Source organism: Lagopus leucura, unplaced genomic scaffold (assembly GCF_019238085.1).
Source record: "Lagopus leucura isolate 7727_CA_CO unplaced genomic scaffold, USGS_WTPT01 Super-Scaffold_100001, whole genome shotgun sequence".
Lineage (NCBI taxonomy): Eukaryota > Metazoa > Chordata > Aves > Galliformes > Phasianidae > Lagopus > Lagopus leucura.
In genome coordinates, this window is record NW_024962262.1 from 71,939,420 (window position 1) to 71,962,108 (window position 22,689).

Consider the following 22,689-nt stretch of genomic DNA (forward strand, 5'->3'; position numbering starts at 1 on the left):
CACATTATTTGTCCAATTTTGGTACCTGTAAATATGAGGGGCTGTATGGGCAGGAAGGAATGGTCCCATCGGTGCTCAGGAATGGAGGACATGCAGTTTGATAAAGAATGTGCAATGTAGAACATAATTGCACATTTTGTCTACTAATCATAGAACAGTAGAATGGTTTGAGTTGGAAGGGACCTTTAAGATCATGCAGTTCCAATCCACTGCTATAGGCAGGGACCCCTCCCTCTTGAACAGGTTGCTCACAGCCCCATCCTGTCTGTCCTTGAGGGTGACCAACTGTGCTGTTTGGGGCACAGAGCTCTGTGAGCTGCTGGGTACCTTGGTTGTGTAGTTTGCTCCAGAATTCACCCCATGTAACAAGGTTGTATTGCTTCATCCCAACTTTAAGTCCCTAGCCATAATGCCTATAAAGAAAACATTGAAATGTAGTCAAAGTTACTGTAACCATTCAGCAACATCTCTGTCTCTGTAGAGAACACAGAAAAAAAATCTTTGAAGCAGAGAGCACTTGATTCATCTGTGGGCTATAGTTCTGAAACCTAATGTCTAAAATGTTAATACTGTAAAATATTTCTTACTTGAATGTTTAGTGTCAACTGGCAGAAATGGACTTTTGTCTGTGCCAGACGTTCCAGCTTTCTTGCCTAGTATCTTCCATACCTTTTTGTTGTACTCTGAATTTTTAATTAGGAAGCTGAAAGAAATTAAGATTTAATGTGATGATCAGTCCAGTACCAGAAGGAATTCTATGTACACTGATTGTATTCAGCACAGTCAGATTTACCGCATTTACAAATATTAGTTTTTTCCATTGAGCTGAGAGTTTTGCTGAATATCCAACATCTTGCATGGGAATGCTCTTAATTCTAGGCATCCGGCTGCAGAATTTGAGCTAGGCTTGTGTCAAGGCTGTGCTGTCTTGAATATGCTACTGTTACGAGAAAAAAAAAAAATCTCTCTGGTATGCTAAGAAGAGGGGATGTGCTGGGGTTTGCAATTTTAGCATTACAGATTCTTTATTATTAATAGATTAGTGGGGATTTTTCCAAAGACTCCTATGAGTCACAAGAGCTCCTGTTACTAAATTTCATATACTCATTTATTTATACAACTATACATGAGGTCTTTTGGTCTTTTCAGCACAGAAAGAGCCAAAGTACTGTTAAGTGTAAAGGCAGTTTATTGAGTTCTGAAGATCATAAATATCTCCTTTAACATCTGATTTATCTTGAACTATGTGCATTGAAAGAGGTGTCTCAAAAGGAGGAAAGAAGGGGCATATATTGCTCCTTTGCACAGCCTGTGTATTCATACCCAGAATGAATCTTTGGCAGAAAGTAGTTAGAATTAAACTGTCACCACCAAGGCAGTTTTACTTTATGTACTGAAAGGTTACATGAGTTTTATAGGTTCATTTATTTTGCTGATTAACAGTCAAATCCCGCTCTTGACAAAGTATCCTGTTTTCTTCATCCATGTGGCTTCCCCAAGATGAGCACAAAAGGTAAAGTCTTAGGTGGAGGGAAATGTGAGAACAAGAACGTTGAGGGAGGAAATTATGTATTCATCCTTTACTCTCCCAACACATATTTCTCTGGAACTTCATGACAACAATTTGCTTTTGGACTCTGCAGAAGCCATCTAGGCACATCATAGCCATTCAAAACCTCAGCATACCTGTGAGCCAGCTACAGACAGTGCCACCTGGAGACTTCTCCATGATGGTTAATGTTGAGCAAAAGGATGTCATCAGCTCAATGGACTTCTGAGTGCATCTGCTGCTATTGAGCCACCAGAATCAACAAGTTGTTTTCCTTTGACCCCCAAGATGCTTCATGGTTATTTTACAGGGCTTTGGCACTGCTACAGTTGGCCTTCACTGCAGGAGGTCACACATCTGGCAGCCCATCTTCCCCCTCCATTGCCATCATCAATGATTTCAGGTGTCTCATGCACCAAAGAGCCAGAGAGAGCCTGGAAAACTGATTGGCAGCATAACCAATAAACAGAAAGTACTCAGGCAGAATGTCCAATTTACTAAAATTCTTGAGACCTTGCTAATTTTTAGACACTGCTTTATACCAACGTGCTAGCTAGAAGAAACATATAGCATGTATGGAAAAAGAAGTCAGAGCCAGCTGACTGACTGGTCTATGTTATGTCAATCAAGTTTCTTCAGGCTGTTTACTCTCTAAGTAGGAAGTCTGCATTTTTAAGGTTGTATGTGTCAATCTAAATTTGTACGTGGCTGCTAAGTGGTTTTACTTCATAATTTGTTCCATGCCAAGTGCCAGAAAAATAACAGCTACATTCAAAGCAAAGTTTATGTAAAGCAAGTGGGTAAATGTTATGCATATCGTAATAATGTAGGCTAGAGTAATTTTTCTTTACTGAAGTGTAACTGAGCCATTTCAAGTAATTAATGAGTTTGGTTGTTCCTTGATTTCCATTTTGAGTCTTACTTTTAGCAGATGGGTGCCAAGCAGATTTTGAAAATCTGACCTCTTTCCTCTCTTGACTGGATTAACAAAACCACTTAGCGAAACTAGAAAATAATTGCCAGTACTTCTTGCTTCCATGGCAAAGAACAACATTCTCAGATTTTTTTAAATTTTTTTTTATCTTTTCTTGTTATTCTATTGCTACTGAAGTGGAATGATGGGTAGGCATTGTTTTCTTGAAAGCTAAAGGTAATTAGGGAATGTTCCTATCTCATTTCTTTCAGCTACAGTAATAATAATGATCAGTTGAAGAGTGAAGAGCATCCTGAATAGCTGAATGACAGTATTGTTCAATGAAAGAAAATCATAGAATCATAGAATCATAGAGTCATAGGGGTTGGTAGGGACCTCTGGAGACCACTGAGTCCAACTGCATGCTAAAGCAGGTTCCCTACAGCAGGTTGGGCAGGAAAAAACATGGTTTTGTTTTCCACAAGCAAATGAAAGTGATGGATCAAGACTTCAAGGGGATGATGATAAATACTGTACCTAAAGGCACAAAATACAATGATAATATTAAAAAAAAAAAAAAGAAAAAAGAATTTGGATTCAAATCATAAAAACAATTTGAATACATACCTGTCTGTAGGCAAACATGATGCAAGTTTTTATTTTCTTTTAAAATGGTCTGAACAGGCACAGCTGGCTGTGCATTCTCTAATTAAGACAGAAAACTTCCTGCTGTGTGCAGGTAGTGCAGAGCTGCCTTTCTACTGTGTTGAGATATATGGTAACTTCCATCATATCCTCGGCCATGTTGTCTTTCTACGACCCTACCATAAAACTATTTTCCAAGATAAGAAAGGATTTTGCAGGTCATACCAGCCTTAATAACCCATGCACACAATGAACAAATGAGACTGTGTGTTGTTGTTACTTTATTCTAGGAAGATAGGATGGGAAAGAGGAGACTAGCAGAAAGTAGAGTATTTGGTTATCTCCCTTTATCTTCTGACGTGACAGCTGGCCAACGTGTTATACTCCTTTTCCTTTACTGCTCTCATTCAGGAACATATTTTAAGAAATCATTTGTCTCCTTACTTGTCTCTACAGAGCCTCATACGTGTTATGCTTTTGCCCTTTATTTGCATTCTACACGATGTCAGCAGAGACAGACTATATCCTGAGGGCCTGTTAGCTGAGCAGGAAATCTGTCTAAGAAATTACTCCTGGAATGAGTTCTCCCCATGATTATGGAAAATAACAACTATGAGAAGGGTGCACTGTTTACCTGTTAATTCGCAAGTGCACACAGGAAGAAAATGCTGGATGAGAGGGTGTCATCCATGTTAATTTCCAACAAGTCTGTAACTGGTATCCAAGGTGATGGTTTAAATCTGTAGTCCCAAATCAGTGAAGGTTCAACTACCAGAAGTATCATATTTTTCCATAGTTGAGATGAGAAGAGGGTACATTTATAGGACAGGAAATTCTCTGTAAGGTGTTCTTTTTCCTGAACCCAAATTTTTAACTTATTTGAATAACTTCCTTTATGGTAAAGAGTTTGGGTGGATATATTTATGGGCAGTCCTTTTAGCTATGTTTACCTTTCATCTATTTCACAGACCTCTAGAACAGTGAGTGGGTGTCCACAATTGTGTTTTAGGATATTAAACTTTTTTCCTGTATGCTTCTTAAGCACTGTTGTGAATTTGACCATTAAAAGTGTTGCCCTTGAGCAATTTCTCTGCTTTCCTCAAGAGTTCATGAATTTGACTTCTTCACTGGTGCATGGAAATGCATTTTCAGGGTAAACCAAGGCAGTAGTAGAGCATGGATGTAAAATGGGATCAATCATGTTTGATCGATTCTCCTTCATACATTAAAAATAGTGGAGTACCCATCCCTGGAGGTGTTCAAGAGCCGTGTGGAGGTGGCACTGAGGGATGTGGTCAGTGGGCATGGTAGGGATGGGCTGATGGTTGGACTGGGTGATCCTAGTGATCTTTTCCAACCTTAATGATTTAACGACTCTATGATTCTGTGAAAAGATACTGTCTCCCTTAATCCCCTCTGTCTGAGTGGGTGTGTTTGAGTAAAAGCTTTACTCCTGGAGTGAAAAAGACTCTGGTCCATGTGGTTGAAACATGTGGAAAGCAGGACACATGTGTATGAGTCTCTGCTACTCTGCTACAGCAAATGTCTAATTATTTATGTACAACATAACTTTGCCAAAAGGTGCAGTTAAAAGACCCATTGTGTCTTTGCAAGTCCCATTGCCTGTATCTTGGAGTGTGCTCCTGGGAGTCCAGGGCTGTGACTCAGATCCAGGGTGGGGCTGAACCTGCCCCTTCTGGGTGCCAAGCCAGAGCAGCAGCCACTGAGCAGCTCGGGCAGGGGGAGGTTGGCAGGACAGAGGAGAGGAGCCAAGACGTTCCTGATTTTTGTTTTCTGTTCATTCCCACAACACCTTTTAGAAGCAGAACTGTTCTACTTGGTCCAAATGTTCTGATAGGGGCAGCTAAAAGCTGCGTTCTTTCTCACCGAAAAATTTCCAAGATGTCATCATCTCTAAATTTGAAAAAGAAGTGTCTTGCTTGGAGTAGTTCCCACCAAGAAATAAAAATATCAACAGTCTTCCTGTCACCAGTACCTCATTGTTCTGTGCTCTGCTCTGTGGGGTTTCTACATGATCTGCTTGATTTTGATTTCAGAGGATGGAAGACACTTGTATTTTTAGGTAAATATAATTCACTGGACTAGTCTGCACAGCCAGTTCTCTTTGGGCTGTACAGGAACACTTCCACTGCTTTCAATGGAAGACTTGCTCTTTTCCCTGTGGAAGGAGGTTATGTCAACGACAACTAAGCTGCAGATCTGTTCAAGCTCCCAGGAAACTTCTGTGTTGAGACCAGTGCCCATTTTTAGCCCCAGTGTGAATAACAAAAGGCACCAATTAAAATAAATTAACTTATTTTGTTGCAAGTTTGTATACAGATCAGTTCTTTAGTTAATAGCTAAACAAAATTATGACTGAGAGAAAAGACATCTTTACAGCTAGATGAGAAGTGTTTGTCTCCTTAAATGGCACTTTGTGTTTTCTTTATATTCTGTGGCAAGAATTTCAGTTAAAAAAAAGCTCCCCAGATATAGTGAAGAAGATGCTTAAGCCAAACTAGGGATTTGGCATCTCTTTTAAAACTCTTTTTCCCCCTTTTTAAAGTAACTCTGATCCTAGCAGAGACATGAGGTTTTGGTGCAGATGGTTATTATACATACTGAAAGGACTGTGTACTTACAATACACTCCATAAGCTATTAAATGCTGTAAAAGCCTGGTGGACTTTATAGTTTGCATCCTGCCATTAGAGTTCCCTCTGAAGTCTGTCAGAAGAACATAATTCCACTCTAATTAAAGCAATTCCCCTTTTCCAAATGTGAAATCAGGCTAATTATGACTAATTGTTTCACAAATATAAAATAGCCCTAATTGTTCCTTAGCCCTGGACCACTACCCCACTTACCCTCAGCTTAGCAGAACCCCTGTGGAGAGCATCTTGTCTTCATTATTCGCCAGCAGAACTATGATACGTAGCCAGAGAAAAAGGGCAGGTGTTGAAGAGCATGTTGCTGTTGATACCTGTTCAATGATGGTAGAATCGGGCTGCCCAGCATCATGGTATGTGGGTCCCCTGCTGCCTGCAGACCTCAGAAATGTCAGATCATTGTATTTCAAAACTTTCTGAAAAAAAAACCAGCTCTTTTATCCTCCTGCCTGTCTTCAGGGTAGTTTGGGTCAGATACGTAGACCACTGATACAAATGAGAGCAGAGCAGCCTCTGATCTTTGTGGATCTTGTTGGTTACAGAGTTCATTTGCTCCCTAGGGGAAATTTCCTTTGCATGGTCTGAGCTGCTCAATGATGAAGCACACGAAGAAATGTACACCCAGATCAGCAGACGCTCTAGAAGTAAGACTGCAAGTTACTGTTTTTAGAAATTATGACATACTGCAACAGCAAGCTTCAAAGAAACTGAAAGTTTTAGTACTGACTTGTTTCTTTTTCACCCTAACTATATTTCATTAGAAGGTTGCACAATGATGAGTCAAAGCTTGGGGTGGAAATATTAGTAATTTAATTTTTTAATTCTACTGAAAAAGCACAGTCATGGCTGTTATAGATCTGTTATTTGACATTTATACACACCTGTTGTATAAAAATGTGGAAGAAATGGGAACTAGATTTAAAGGAAATATGTTGCATCACTCAGTTAAATTCTTTGAACTTTCAGACTGCTTATTTTTTTTCCTATTAGAAGTACATTCTTTTAAAGAAATGCAAAATTGATGTTTCAGAAAAAAATAAATCTGAATCTGCATGCTAACATGCTGGAAAAGATTTGTAATGCTGAAATGCGTGGCTTTTTCTAAGGGCTAGCAATTTTAAAGATCACAAATTTGAGAAAAAAATACAATTTTGGTACAAATTTTGGAGCTATACTAGGGCTTAGAGTACTTAGGAAAGCTTATGATAGACAATGCCTTTGTTGTGACACTGCATGCCAGTGGCTAGGAGAACTGATGTAGCCACAACAGCCAAATCCCTATTACTTGCACTCCGCTAGTAGATGGCAAAAAATAGGTTTTAACATGTAGTCCACAAGAGATGCCTACAATGCCTATTTGGCCCTCAGAAATTAAACACACCATAAGTCATTATATAGGGGGTTCATATGTTCTCAATATCATGGCATGGCAAAACTACAGACAGCTACAGATGTACCCACATGAATGGGCCCTTTTTTACTTGAGAAAAGTTCCTGTACTGTATGGCTGTTGTAACAAGCCCATGCAGCGCTGAGCAAAGGATCAAAAGCATGAATAAAAAGGGACCAAAGTTTGCAGAATAGACAAAAAAAATATATATATATCATTGTGGTATTCACATACCCAGTGGTAGGGTGCAAAGAAAACACATACACACTCAAAGGTGTGCAGAAAAAGGCCAGCAGAGAACTGCAATCTGCAACAGTGGAAATAATGACTAGAAACAAGGGGGAAAAAAAATCACCCTGAGAGTTGCCACACACTGGAACAGATGCCCAAAGCAGTAGTGTAATTTTGGCCTATTCATAGCTGGAGTAGGCAAGGCCCTGAGCAGTCTACTGTAATTGGTCAGGCCAAATGACTCACAGGTCCCATCTAACCTCCCTTTCTCTGTGATTCTCCTGACCAAGTGCTTGTGCATGGTCCACCACATAAACAGAGAGGTGCAGCAGGGAGCAGAGAGCATATGATAGAATCTGGAAGCATTGCTAGCTAAATATAGCATCTTGTCCCAGCACGAGGTAGTATTTCCATGTGTGCTCTAGAAGGGGGAGATTATCTTGGCTCTCTGGAGATGCATTTGTGGCATCCTGTGGGAGAGTTTCCATTGGTAAGGAGAAGAAAGGGTTGCTTGGAGGGCAAATAAAGGACCAGTGGTAGAATTTGGACTACGTTTAAGTCCTGCCAACAAGGAAGATGTTTGAAGGGTCACAGTTCAACACTACAATTGTTTTGAAAGACCTTTGCCATCTGGGTTGGTTCTCTTTTCCTAGATCTCCTTGCTGGAGCTGGAGCTCACCATATGGGAGACCCCAGGGCAACACTCTGCTTGTCCCAGTGAATACATCAGGTCTGTTAATAGCATCACTGTAGCTGACACAAAAGCCATGTGTTCAAATTACAGTCAGCATTGTTGATTGTTATTGGAATTGGTCAGAATTAGCACAGAATAGTCAGCAGGGTTTCAGGATAAACAATCTGCAGAAAGTTTGAATAATTTTTGAATGAAATATTTGTCAACTCTTGTTGAGAGTAAGAATGGGAGTTAGATTTTAAAATTCTGAGATTTTATGATGGTTCAAAATCTGACTGTAGAGTCCAAATTTAGAATAAACTTTTATATATGCTGCACATTTGTTTGGATTTCAGCCAGTCTTTCCCAGAAGTGCAGCCTTAAGCAAGACCTATTAGCATTTTTTAATGCAACAAATAATTCCCTTTATTTTTTTCCTTGCTCTCACCCTCACATTGTACTTTTCCCTCATTCCTGTTACACCTAGGAACTGTTCATATATATATATTTTTTTGCAATGTTTTAATATAAAATCTTCCTCATTTCAATATGTCTACTTCTCACCATTGTTTAGCAAGAGAATTTGAGATGGCATCTGTTGTTTTGGAGAGAGAACAAAGTAAAATTTTGAATCATAAAAATATTGAAGGAAGGCTTTCTTGTACTCTAAATAGTTTCAGGTTATGTCTGTTGTGCAAAGAGGTCCTAATGTATGCCTGAACAAAATGAAAGAGAGGATGACCAACTTGGGCTACAATCTGTGTCAAGCTCTTGTAACAAAAGTCACATGAGACCTCATGTAGGTTATGTGAATTATATCTACAAGTGATTTGGTGCTGTGTGTTGACTACTAAAGAAATAAGCTCAGGTAGCAGAAGCATTTTGGTTACCACAAAGTAGTACGACCAGTTGAATTTATCTCCCAGATGCTTTCATCTAGCATGGATAACCTTCTATAGCTTCCCGTATTAACAGGGCAATTTGAATGCACAGCTTTCATGTCAGCTGTCAGTCTAGTGAGCCTGATCCCTGCAGCTCAAGTGTAACAGGTTCCAGCCCCAACAGGTTTCTCAGCAGTGCAAAGTAGCCCAGGTACTTATTAATGCATTTGAACTATTTTATGTCATGTATATGTCTCCCTGCATATATTTCCATTTTCCACTTTAAGACTTGTGAGGTGTTGAATTGCTAGAAGCACAAGAACCATGAGGCTATTTCAGATGTATGCAGGATGCTGGTATTGTTTAGGGTCACGTGAAGGGGCCAGACGTTAAATACAGTCCTGAGCTTACCATGTACATACGGGAAAGGTGTTATACAGGCTTCCTAAGTAATCTGAGTTACTTCTTTCTCTAAAATATCTACATGCTTCTGCCAGTTCTGGGAACAATCTATTTTCTGCATCAGTGTTCCCTATTCAGAGTTTGTGCTTCTTTCAGGTACAAATGTGTATGCCCATATAGTAGCTGGAATCTGATCCTACGTGGCTGAAATCTGTGACAGTTTTGCTGTTTACTGTAATGTAAATGGGTCTGGGTCCTGGGCTTTTGCAAACTGTCATGATGGAAGGCATGACAATAAATGTAATAAGATAATAAAATTCAGTTGTTTTTCTATAGCAATGTATAAGCCCATCTGTATGCCTCATGTCAATAAAAACAACTAATTACAGAATAACTGAATATACAGGGCCCCACTTCTTAAGAAAACTCTCTTCTATTCCATTCCTAAACTTCCTTTTGCATCTGCTGAAAGTCTAGACTGTATGCCATATTTATTCCATTAAGTCCTGATTTTGAATTAAAACAAAACAAGAAGATAACTGTAGCCTTATCTTTGCAAAGGCCTATTCATGTCTTTGTACATGGAAAATAGTCTCACTTGCTCTGGGGGAACTGCTTCCGAAGTGCAGAGGTGCTTGCATCTCTAACACTTTGCCAAGCTTAGATCTCATGAAATTCTGTTGGAAAAGCACACACAGGTGAGCTACACCTGCCTTAACTCTGTAATCTCCTTTCTTCTACAGCTGGAAGTAAAATGCACTGTGATTTTCAACTCACCCAAGTGCAAAACTCCAGGCACTGCTTCTGCTGCACTTTCTGCCTTCTATGAAGTCAGACTCAGTGAGCTAAATACATTTATCTTCGTTCTGTTTTAAAACAATGTATGAGGCAGGATACCAACATTTCCCGTGCAGTGCAGAGAAACACACGAGGAGTTTTCAGCTGAGCGTAATTAGTGTCTTTTCAATGTGACATTTCTTTCTTCACATTACTTTGTCAAACTTGTATCATTGCTTAATACCGGTCTCATACTGTGTTAGGTAACACAGTCAGATCCACAAAGTATTCTTTTTCTAAGCACTTAACTTTAGACTATGTAGATGCATGAGTGACAGGTCCATGTTTCTTCCAGCAAACTACTGCAAAATCCAGATGCTGATAAACTGAGCCTAAAGTTAGATGTTCAGTAAGTATTAGCTATTAATAGACATTCTTCAAACAAATTTGAAATAAAAATAGATACAAAGCTGCCAAGGTCATAGATCAAAGCATTTTTAAAGAGGATCACTGGAACAGGCTGCCCAGAGAGGCAGGTGGTGGAGTCACCTTCTCTGGAAATTTTCAAGATCCTTGTGGACACTTTCCTGTGTGACCTGCTGTAGGGAACCTGCTTCAGCCAGGTGGTGGACTCAATGGCCTCCAGAGGTCCCATGCAACCCCTATGATTCTGTGATTCCATGTGGTATCACTTGAAGGTACTTTCTTGCTAAGGATATAGAGTATTTCCATTTTTATAATACTATAATGTTTTTATTGATAAAGCAAAACTGAAATTGTATAAGTCTTCCTGGTATGCGCTTTTGAATTGTTTTGTGCTGACCAAGTCAACGCTTATTGAATGTCACTCTCTTTCTTAAATACTTCATGCTTATACAGCTGTTCAAATTTTTGTTTTTGCTTTCCAACATCTGAAATGGAAATGCCATCAATAAAAAGAGAAATTAAACCAAAAGAAAAAAAACACTTTATGCCAAGGATGTATAAGAGAAGTAAAAAGCATTTAAAAATATAAAGGAAAGTTTGTCTTAATAACTTCAAAGCCTCTCCTGAGTTTCGTTATCTAGTCAAGTAATCTCCATTGGAAGGTGCCTTAATTTACTAACACACTGAAGAAGCATCACCATATCTAATTGCACTTTTACTTCTTCAGAATTCTTTAAGAAAAAAAAAAGTAATGTTGCCAGCCAGTCATGTTGTTTGGATTAATGTTGTTTCCACTGAATCCCCTTTGCCATTCTCAGAGTGGGATTTCAAAAGACCAGAAATCCTGTAGAGGATCGTGAAGGGTCAGCTATGCTTCTCCATCGCCCTCTCTGTTGAGTTTTGCTTATCCTTTCACTGATGATTTATCCATTCCCTCTCCTGCTGCTGTCCTATAAGCTGACTCCCCTCTTCTGCTTCTCCAGGACATGCCCATACATGGCAGACACCATGAATGCTTCTGAACACTAAGCTGTGCTGGAGAAACCTGCTTCAGACACCTCAGCTGACGGCCTGTTAATGTTGTTTCCCTTTCAGAGGGTGCCCATGACTAGGTCAGACTTCAGACTTCCTTCTAGAATTTTTCCAAATATAGAGCTATTTTTCACTCTTCTTGGAACACCTTAAGTCCATAAACCAACAAACTGCATGCCCAAGTTTGTCACGTGTTCTCTGTGACCGATAGAGATGAACAGTACTCTAGTGAGTGGACTGCTCTTTGACTTGCTCTGGAAAAGTTGTCAATCTTGATTTGGGGCTTGATAGGATCATTACCATCCCTCAAGGCCCATCACTCCGCTGGAGAAATGTGCCCAGGAGATGTCTTCCATGGCTCCCACCCATGAAGGAGACAACTGAGTGAATCCAGCACAGGGAGTGTCAGAGGGAGGCTCCTCAGCAGGAGAAATGGGTTGGCGGGTTGTGATTGGGATGTACAGGATGTACCGACGCTCTGTAATAGCTTCAAAGAGGGCGCTCAGCGGAGCTGTTTTGCGGGCGAATTGCCCAGCACACAAAACTGCCTCTCCTGGTTTCATCACTTGGGCCAACAAGAGTACTTACACATAGGAGAGAACAACAGAATGATACTGCTTATTAAAAGTGGTATTTCCTCATAAGATAAAAAAGTATCCCCCAGAAACCTAGGGGGAGAAAAGGGAGAACAACTTTCCGGTGCAGCTTACTGAACTTTTCTTTCATCCTCAAAGCGAATACTTGCATGCAACAGTTTCAGTGCCAGTACATTCTGTTCCTGAACAGCATATACATTTCTTAAATATGACAACTGAGGAAATTTATAGGATGCTGAGAAAATGTTAGCTAGTCCTTTTTTATTTCTTGCTCATATATTTCTAAGCATTACACTTTGATTCTCTCATAAATCTAGTTTTAGATTCTTCAGATTTTACTGTTTTTAACTGTAGCAGGTCAGGAATATAGGCAGAACAATGTGAATAATGTGCAATAAATATTGTGCTATTTTAATATACTCAGTAATTATTGAAAGTGCATGGTGTATGTAACTTCTGATTATATAAATTTAATCAAGTAACTGTTTTCAAAAAGTCTGTGAGGTGTTGACAAAATTTGATATGGCTTTTAAAACACTATTGCTTACTCTTATTCAGTATATGCCATCAGTTTGTACCAGATACTTAACTGTGGTTGAAAAAATTAATATATCATCTAAACTCTGTGTGATGCAAAACATACTTATTCTTGCCTAGCACTTTCCATGGCCTTATTAGAAACACACCTCTTGGGAACAAAAGAGAAACAGAGGCATAGGTATCTCGCAGCTAGAGGGCAGCTAGCACATCCAATCTAATCTCCCACGTATCGTCTGCCCTCCAGTTTCACTCAGCTACTTCTAACCTGCAAAATCCAGGTACAAGAACTGTGTGCTGAATCACAGACTCATGGAATCAAAGAACCACCAAAGCCTGGAAAAGACCTCCTAGATCATCCACTCCAACCGTCCACGCACCAACAATATTTTCCCACTTAAACCACGTCCCGTAGTACAACATCTAAATGTTTCTTGAATGCCAGTATCCTCTTTTTTTTTTTTTTCCCCCAAAGAAATATCCTTAAAGTGCAAGAGTCAATAGCAAAGGAAGGCTTGAAGGAGCTGATAATGTGCACTATAGGAGTTTGCTATGTAATTTGTCATTAGTGAGCTGGATCTTGTTTCACTTTCTAAAAACTACTCTCATTTGCTTTTATCTTTTCTCAAGAGATATTAGTTTTCCTTAGCTTGTGACTTCAGCCTCAAGATAATTTCTCATTAATTCATTTGATAACAGGATGTATGTCTTTCCACAGCTGTAATTTTAAGCGGAGGATGGGTTAAAATGTTTGAAAGAGACCCACATTCTAAGGGTGGAATGAATGTTTATTAGAAGTTACTGTTTGTCACTCAGTTTGTTGGAAAGTCATATTTCTGTAAGATCCATAATAATAACCTGCAGACAGAAACTGTGTGATGGCTGCTTTCTGGCCTCGTGTCTTGTTCTTGTGGAGCCAAATAGCGAACACCTTCAGCTAAGCATGGAGTTGTGTTGAGATTGAATAGCCAAACACAGAAATCTGACAGGACAACTCCAGCGTGAGACAGAAAGGCAGTAAAGTGCATCAAGGAGGAATTTCATTTGATCTGGCAACTTTTCTGGTGAACTCTGCGGTTTTCCACTTGGAGAGCACAAAGTCTTGAATTCATTCATTGCTCTCCCCTTGGTATCCTGTGCATGTGTATAAGTATCCTGTAACAGGATAAGCATCAGGGAGTAATCATTATCAAACACCCTTGCATGGTATTAAGAAAGACAGTCAAAACCTTGAGCTATGGAAAGTTGTTGATGTAGTTAAAATGTGTCAGACGTGACTCAAAAGTCTCCTTCCTTTCTGACGATATTACTTCATTCATGTTAACCACATTTGTAAGTGGCCTGGACTGAAGAGATAGTGTTTGGGGAATTCCAGACTCTTTTATACACAGTTGGGAGTTTCAGGAATAGCTACTCTGCATTCCACTTTGATATATAATCCTCATTATGGCTTTGAATAAGAACATGGTAATTTGCCAAAAAAATAAATAAAACAAGTTATTGGTCAAAGGCGCACTATATAGGGAGTACTAATAAAAACAAATATTTTTGGCTGTAGTCTAAAGTTTCTACTGTAAATGAGCTAATTTAGGGCTGTATCGTCCCCTGAGATCATGGGTTGGAACTTAAGATAAGCAGTAGCTGCACAGATAGATTTGGGTGGTAGGGTAGAAATGTGCCTTCTCCACAGGCTCCACATTCAGGGGGAAGGAGGGTAGACCATTTGCTGCCTTTTCCCCTTAGGTAGACTGACCTCTCCAAGAAGGGGAGCTCTGTTCATTCATTATAAGATATACTTAACTCCTTGTATGACCAAGTCACAATTTAACTCCCTAGGAATGTGCTCTGTATCCCAGAAGAAAATCCACTTTCAGATTTGATGAACTCCAAACATAGACATAGATGACAAAGACACATCTTCAGATGGGTGGATTTGTTTGCACCCCTAGATCTATAGTACTGCTGTTAGTGCAGCGCTAACCGTAAACCCAGGCCATCTGGGCCTACCCAAACAGGTGGTGACACATGGCTCATTCTTCACTTACCGACTTGCTTATGGTAACATTCAGCTTGTGGTTTTATGGGCAGCTTAAACCACTCCAAGCCCATGGATGGCAGGCACAGCCCTCGGCTCTCTGCCATTCGCAGCCCAGCACGTGCTCCACGCTCCTCACATCACCCTCGCTCTGGGCATCATCATGTGCTCTAGGAGGGAGAGGTTGCTGCTGAACAGGGACTCATCAGAGGGTGTTGTGCTCTTGGATACACCAGGACCCTGCTCTGACTAAAGGACATGGTGTTAATGCTGCATGAAGGAGAGTTTTCAACCTCTCCTAGTACAGCTCTATTAATCCTAATTTACTAAAATAACAATAAATGCCACTTAGAATCATTTCATCACATAATATCCATGTGTCAGGTAGGCACATCAGAGAGTGCAAAGCACATCCTTTGTAGGTGATCCTTCAAAGGCGAGACGGGTACAAAATGTTTTAGTCGAGTTTCAAAAGCCGTACAAATGTTGATGGATACATCTTTTTGTGTTTCAGTTTTCTTGTCCTTTGCTGCTGTTTTTTCATTCATGGTATCCACTTGCAGTCATGAAGTTTTATCCTAACAGCAAATACACACTGACTGCAGATGAATTGCCTTTGACAGCAGTATTTCTTGAATGTAGAAGGATCTTTCTGCAGGGTTTTACTGTTGGTGTTGCTAGACTGCAGAGAGGTCACAACAAAGGAAGCAAGAAAACAACAACTAAAGTTGTTATACTCAGCCACAAGCTAAACATGAAAGTTTTAAGCCCACGTTACACAGCTCTGCTCTGTAATAGCGTATGGTCAATATTGGCCCTGAGTTGGAGGAGTTGTATTGCACAGTCTGTTCATCATAGCCCTGGTTTAAAAACACTGAGGTGTGAACATCCCATGTCCTCAGTTCTGGGCCTTTTCTTGGTAGATATGGCTGGATTTCTCTCCCTGTGCCATTTCCCTCCCTGCATGCTGGCAACACCCTTCTTCTCCATAGTTCTGTACATGCAAACAGAGCTGGAGTGAGTGAACTTTTGGCTTGTCTCTGACAGTTGCAGAAGTCCAATTTATTTCAGTGGATGACAATTTCACCTCTTATCTTTATAGTATTATTAAGGGACTTAATTTTGATAATGTAGTAATTCAATTACTTAATTTCATTAAGACTCATACGATATGAATACAATAGCCATAGCACTAGGTAAATGATTGCATGCTTTTTCAGGTTTTCACCCCTGAAGCTCCTCCAATCTGTCTGATATATCCAAAGTTTAGCAAGCCTAGATTTGTCTTAAATTCACTATGCAAGAGCTCCCACTCTGAAAAGTCCACGTGTGGCACTCATCTGCCTAGGAAGGGAAGCTCTGAGTTAAGGCAGCAGTAACTTGCACTGTTCCTAAACACCACGAGGAGCAGATTTACATGCCTTTTGGAAATTACAGCCTTTCTCTCACTTATACAGTCACCAGTGCTAGTAGGACCCAGATGTCCATAGAAAGATTTCCTGAAAAAAAAAAAAGCAACCCAGAAATGGACAGAATCACACATTGCAAAAGTTATCCAACAGCTGAAAAACATCAGTTTTTACAAAGTATGTGACAAGTACAGCTTGCATGACAGTGGGAGAGGGTCTGCAAGTCCTGCTGGCACTCGCTGAGGATAGTCTGCATAACTGCTGACGGATTCACCTCCTGTGAGTAATGGTAAACATCCCAAAGTCATGCCGGTAGAAATTCTCTGCAATGCCACTCGGCATTATTCATCACACCAGCACGTGGATGTGTGTGTGCAGCTTTCCAGTGCTGTGTGCCGAGCATAGCCTTTCACTGTCTCATATTCATGTAGTTGTAGTGTGCAGATCCTTTGTCACCTTGGAAGCATGGGTACAGGCATCTTTTTGGGCCAGATACTGTTCTCCAAGTGGTGCTTTTGCTCTGCTCTCTCTTGTGCAGCTTGTTCTGGGATTACCACTTAATACCATCCTTGCTTTCACAGTGCCACCTATCTGGTCCAGCACTTCTGGTGTGATGATTGCCACTAATTAAGCAGTCCTTTTTTTCGTGTGTATTTCCACAGTGTTTAGTACATACGCTTACGACTATATTTTGAATGCTATACCTTTTGCAGGTAAGCGTTTTGAGCCTTGTTCACCTAACCAGCTGTTGTTTTGGTGAACATTGCTTGGAAAAAGAACCTGTGTTACATCTGCAAGCAGGAAAGTGCTTGCCAGGAGTTTGGATAGCATTGGTGTGGAAATCCAGAGGTGTATGCTGCTCCCCAGATAGAGAAGACGTTCAATCTCTCAGTATTTTGGCAGTGTATGAATCTGTTAAAAAGTCTAATCCTTTTGATATGACTGTAAAATGGAAGAGCAGTGTAATCACATCTGGTGAACTCTAGAGCCATACATAATCCTGTGCCCTTTTGATGCATTTGCAACAGCTTAAAATTACAGGTTGCATGGCAGAAAGTCAGGAGACCTTGGAGCCTCACTGTCCACTCCTGCGTGGAGTCCAGCAGTGGAAGTGGCACACATAGCTCCAGCTGCTTTCCTGCTGCAGCATGGCTGATGCAGGAGGACCTTTCTCCCTCTAAGACACAGGAGGTGCTCCTCCAAGCAGAATTAATGACAACAATCTGTGATGCCAGCAACTGCAAGGAAACCTGTGTGGCTATGAATATCCTTCCAGAGTTAAGCTCTGGTGAAGAAAAGCACTCAAGTGAACACTTAGCTTTTGATTGTGTTAGAATTTCCATGTTTCAGTTCCCTGGAAAGAGATATCTCCCTAGCCCAGACTTTGGTGTCTTTTGGACTTTTGACTTAGAGCCATGCCACTAGGGGAGACAGGGCAAAATCTGCTGCCACATGCCAGCCCTGTGACAGACTGTCAAACACAAACACCACCAGCGTGAAATTTGGGGTGGGGGTGGTGGAGGTTCTGGCAATAAATACCATCTGGTTCAGAAAGTTAGTACCAGATGTCTGGAAGCGTCCAGCTCCAGCCAGTAAAGGTGGAGCTGAAGTAATTAAAATGATATTTCTGTTTGGAAAGAGGAAGGAGTACTGTCACGGCTTTTAAACAATGATTTGCAAAAGTAGAAAGGCAAAAGTCATGCCTTTTGCAAAATGTGTTTCCCTGTAGGGGAGGCATGAATGAATATCCAGAAGAGAAACATGGATACACTGCCAAAGGTTGAGCTCAAAGCATAATTCCTCCTTTTGGGATCACTGCTGTACAGCAGTACAGGGAAAAAGTCAAATGAACTGAGCAGTTGCAAAAGCATCTTTGCAATTTGTACTGGCTTACGTCTGCTTGTCTTTAATTCCTGTACTGTGTGGTACAGAGCTGGCACCCAGCTTCCAAATGTTCTCCATCTTCTTTTCTCCTACAAAGGATCTGTTTTCTTGGGGGAAAGCTATGATATGCTGAGCCTGGCATAATGCAAGCAACTTCTAAGTCCCAGGACATTCCAATATCTCTAAGCAAATCTGAGCTTTGAAAGCTTTCTGTCCCAGAGCAACAGGGAACACTTCTGGGGAGGCTGGGTGCAAAATATTTTCCTGTTCAGTTTAAAAGAAATTTCGTAGTTTCCAGATTCTGTCTATCATCTTTTGAAAGCTTAAATGAATCCAGTAAATTGAATCAATAACATGACAGGTGTGGATTTACTAGAGAAGGGAAGAAGGGAACTGAAAGGCATGTTAGCGTTCTTATATGACTTCAATATGAACAACACTGTTATTGAAAGTTTACTTATACTGAAACAAACATTTCTTGCTTTTGAAGATATTTAAGCTCCTTGCAAAGAAATATCTTTGCTGAAAGTTTTGACATCAGTGTCCCATTCGATCACCCAAGGAAAGCGTGCAAGAAAGATGTCAATCTAAATGGGAATTTGGCTCATGTTGGGGTTTCCATAATAAGCTCCATAATTAAGTGCTTGATTTTCATTGATTTGAAGGGAAACGAATCTGGTTCTAAGATCTAAAAGGAGATATCTTTAATTCCACTCTGTAGTACTGTATACCATAGTTTACACTTGGCTTCTTTACATCAAGAGGACTGATTCTGGGGGGGAACTGCATCTCGGTGTCACTCTATCAGCGTTTTGCCTGAATAAATAGATAAAAGCTATCTGCAATTTGATCTGCAAGTTTGTGAAGATTTGGGAACAGATAATGAAATTAAGAAGGCGATACTGAAGAAGATTGTTCTTCTGATATGCCTTGTCTTAAAAGATGTCAGAAGTTCAAGGTCATGGGCAAAAGGAAACTGTGTGAGAAGTTAATATTTTCAGGCTTCTAGAGAGAGCAGAGAAAAAGACAGGTTACTTTAAATGCCATTCACGTTCTTACATTTTTCCATACGTTTTCACAGAATCATAGAATCATAGAATCATAGAATCACAGAACAGCCTGGGTTGAAAAGAACCACAGATATCACCTAGTTTCAACCCCCTAGCTATGGGCAGGGTTGCCAACCAGAGCCCATCCAGCCTGCCCAGAGTCACATCCAGCCTGGCCTTGAATGCCTGCAGGGATGGGGCATCCACAGCCTCCTTGGGCAACCTGTTCCAGTGTGTCACCATCCTCTGACTGAAAAACTTCCTCCTGATATCTAATCTAAACCTCTCCTGTCTCAGTTTAAAGCCATTCCCCCTTGTCCTATCAGTATCCACCCTCGTAAAGAGTTTTTTAGGTTCCTGATTTATTGATCCCAACTTACTAGCCTTTGATTAATGTTCTATTTAATGAGCAGTACTTTGCTGTACAATGTATAACTATTCTAATTATATTTTGTCATTATTTAAAATTGTTTTTGTGATCCCTCACCACCTGCACATGCAGACAAACATCTCCCACCTGCCCCAGCCCATCTGTTTCATTTCCAGACATGGATAAGGAATCCCAGAAGATGCTCTGAGGTGCTGTTAATTGAGTAGTTGGACCAGCTTTGCAGCATTTGTAAATGGACAAAACTTCAGTGAAATACATATTCTGCCAGCACCAGATCTGTCCCAGTCCTGCTATATATGTTTTTACCTTGGGAAGAAGAGATTCTGGAAATTCTTGGTGGTTAATCGCGCTGTGCAGTCATTGCAGGACACACCCCAGAGCTCTTATTTTGGGAAAATCCTCCACTAGAGATAAAGACTAATTTTCCATGAGAATTTTCAGCTGTTTTCTCCTATCTGAAATTTATCCTTCCAGGCTATACGGAAACAGAAGTGTCTTAGGGCTTCAGCTGTTCTGGTTGTTGAGGAGGTCTGGGGAAGGAAAGGTGTTTATCTGCCTATAAAAAGATAAGGGATTTCTATTAAAAATAAATTCTTAAATATAATCATATGACTTTATTTTTCTTTGGTTATGCAGCTGCCTTGGGATCTGAGCTTCTGGTAAACACGTTGGCCTGTTAAAGGACATGATTCAGACTGTCCCAGATCCAGCAGCTCACATCAAGGTTAGTTTCCTGTTTACTGTGAGTCCTCAGATGTTCTGAGAGCGATAAAATTAAAGAATATGTATACGTACTGCAAGTCTTCTTGTATGTTTATAAATTGTACTACTGTGCAGCACTGGGTCTTTTATTCCTCTTTATTTGTTACTGCATGAGTCAGTCACGCAGACTTTGTTGCTGACACCTGTTTTAATGTGTTCTGAAGTGTGTGGACGTTTTGAGGATAATTTTTTCCAAGTTTAAAAACCCTTGATCATCCTACAATAGTTGATATGCATAATAAAAAACACCTACTTGGAAAATTCTGAATTCATATTCCTCCCGTTTTGGTCCTTGAAAGCCTAGGGCAGAAGTTAATTGGGAAGGAAAATAAGCACAATGTGAAAAGCCAAAGACAAACAAACATCTCTTTGAAAAAAATCAGGGCCTGGTTCTGTGTAAATCAAAGGAGCAGAGACATTGAACTTGTGCTATATAGGCTTACAACCGGATTGCTTTGCTACACTTCAGAGGGCTCTGCATTACTTTTCAGCTCCTTTGTTATTATTTTAACTCTTACTATTATTACTGTGTTCTTTTATCTTTTTTTTTTCTTTCTTTCTTTCTTTTCTTTTTTTTTTTTTTTTTTTTTTTTTCAGAAAAATAGGAGCCTGCTACCTTTAGCAGGCATAGCTGATGATGTGCTGCTATGAATAAGACATCTTTGGATATTGCCTGCAAATAGCACTTGAACCTCACCAACTGGGGGTGGTGCTCTATTTTAGCCTTGCTGTTTTATCACCTAGAGGTTTGGTTTGGAAACTGGCTGCTTCTAGAGGTGAACAGCAATTCATTTCCAGAAGTAAAAAGGATACTCACATAGCAGTGTCTTAAGTGGGAGAAGCAGCTTACACTTACGTATAAAAAATATGATGAAACCCCGCGTTTATCATTCACGTGGTCTCTGCCATGTGAGAGCTCTGCTGGTAAATAAGATTGCTGTAATCAAAGGGAGAGATCAGCCATGCTAAGCAGGCTGCCAGTGAATAGCTTTCTTTTATTCTTTCTTTCTGTCCACCCTTCTGTTTGTCTGTCTGTCCTTCCTTGACGTTACTTTTTCTGCAACAACTTCTTTCATGGAGTTTCTACTCAGCCAGCTGCTATCTACCAGTCAGCAGCTCCCTCATTGTTCAACTTATTTTTAACTGAATAAAAATGAAATGTTATTTTAAATAGCTCACTTTTCCTGTAGAAAGATAAGGAATAAGAAAAGCCTCTCTGTGTAACTCTCTACAGCATTTTTGGATTGTGTTTAGATACTGGAACGGAGGACAGCAGTATGAGAGCTCGTCCCTTTAGTCTGTACAAGTTTTCCAAAACCCAACACCCTCACAGTCTTCTGGCACTTTTTTGTTTGTATATAAGCAGTCTTTCCACTGCATGTCTCATCATCTCAACTGCATCTCAACTGCTAAGAATACAAACATTTTATGGGGGTATGGAACCTCTTCATCCTTACTAAGCGTCCTTTCTAAGTTCTTACACTAATAGTAAGAAAAACACCAGAACGTTAAGAACTCAGTTTCTTGTTTTCTGCCAAAAAGTAGGCTTTTGTATTGTTTTGTTTTACAATGGGAGTTAGAGTTCGAGAGAACAAGGCTGAGTATGTATGTGTCTTTTTACAGTGAGTACAGAGAGCTGCACAAAAATCTTTGCAACATTGCTGTGTTCAAGGGAACCTTTTGGAGTCTATTTTCAGCAGGACAGTACACACAAGTTGTTGCCACATTGAGATGGGGTGTGAAGATTCAAGTTACTTGAATGTTCTACTTGGGATAGGACAACTAGCCAAATAAACCTCAAATCTTTCACATTTCTGTTTATCTGCTTTGGTCTAAACACATTCTTCGGGAAGATGCCATTAATGACATTCATTTAGACTTTAAAATCTGATGTAAAAACATTCTTAAAAGTAAGCCATGAGAAAGTAGTGTGCATTGAACATAGGAAAGACTATTTGGTGTGATGATCTTTTCTGCCTCTAATTGCCATGGTGAGGTTGAACATATGGGGTTCATTGCAGTCTTCCTTGTAGTTTTGTTTAACTGTACTCCATCACATAAGTCATATGCTACTCTTTGCTGGTATTTTGTTCCTTGAATAAGCAGACATAACCTCGTTCGTGCACATTTAGAGTTGTTACTTTGAAAATTGCTTTCTAGGAAGTGTCTGAATTATTAAGATTTGACAGATTTTTGTTTTTAAGTTTTCTTCCTGAACATGTGCAGGAAATAAGTGTGAAAGATGAATGAATATGGCAATATGAACATTCAGAGACATCTTTTTGCAGCAAGAATGATTTAATTTGTATTATGTGAGTTCTCATGTGTTCTATTTTGAAAACAGCCTGCTGCATTACCAGAAGGAAATGTAATCCAATCTAACAGCTCTTGTGACACATTTCAGAATGGGAAGTTGTATGAGCCTGACTTCAACACCTA

General features: G+C 40.0%; 1 protein-coding gene across 2 annotated transcripts in view; it reads left to right on the forward strand.

Moving 5' to 3' along the window:
- The window catches only part of ERG (ETS transcription factor ERG), a 130,800-nt gene that overhangs the window by 885 nt on the left and 107,226 nt on the right, over window positions 1-22,689 (forward strand). Inside the window, exons 1-2 of one of the 2 annotated variants that reach the window (XM_042866939.1) lie at window positions 6,399-6,419; window positions 20,125-20,212. In XM_042866939.1, coding sequence (XP_042722873.1) covers window positions 20,174-20,212 — 39 coding nt within the window. In that variant the 5' untranslated portion in view covers window positions 6,399-6,419; window positions 20,125-20,173. Of the gene's footprint in view, window positions 1-6,398; window positions 6,420-20,124; window positions 20,213-22,689 lie in introns of those variants that run through there. The other variant, XM_042866938.1, reaches the window with a different exon arrangement.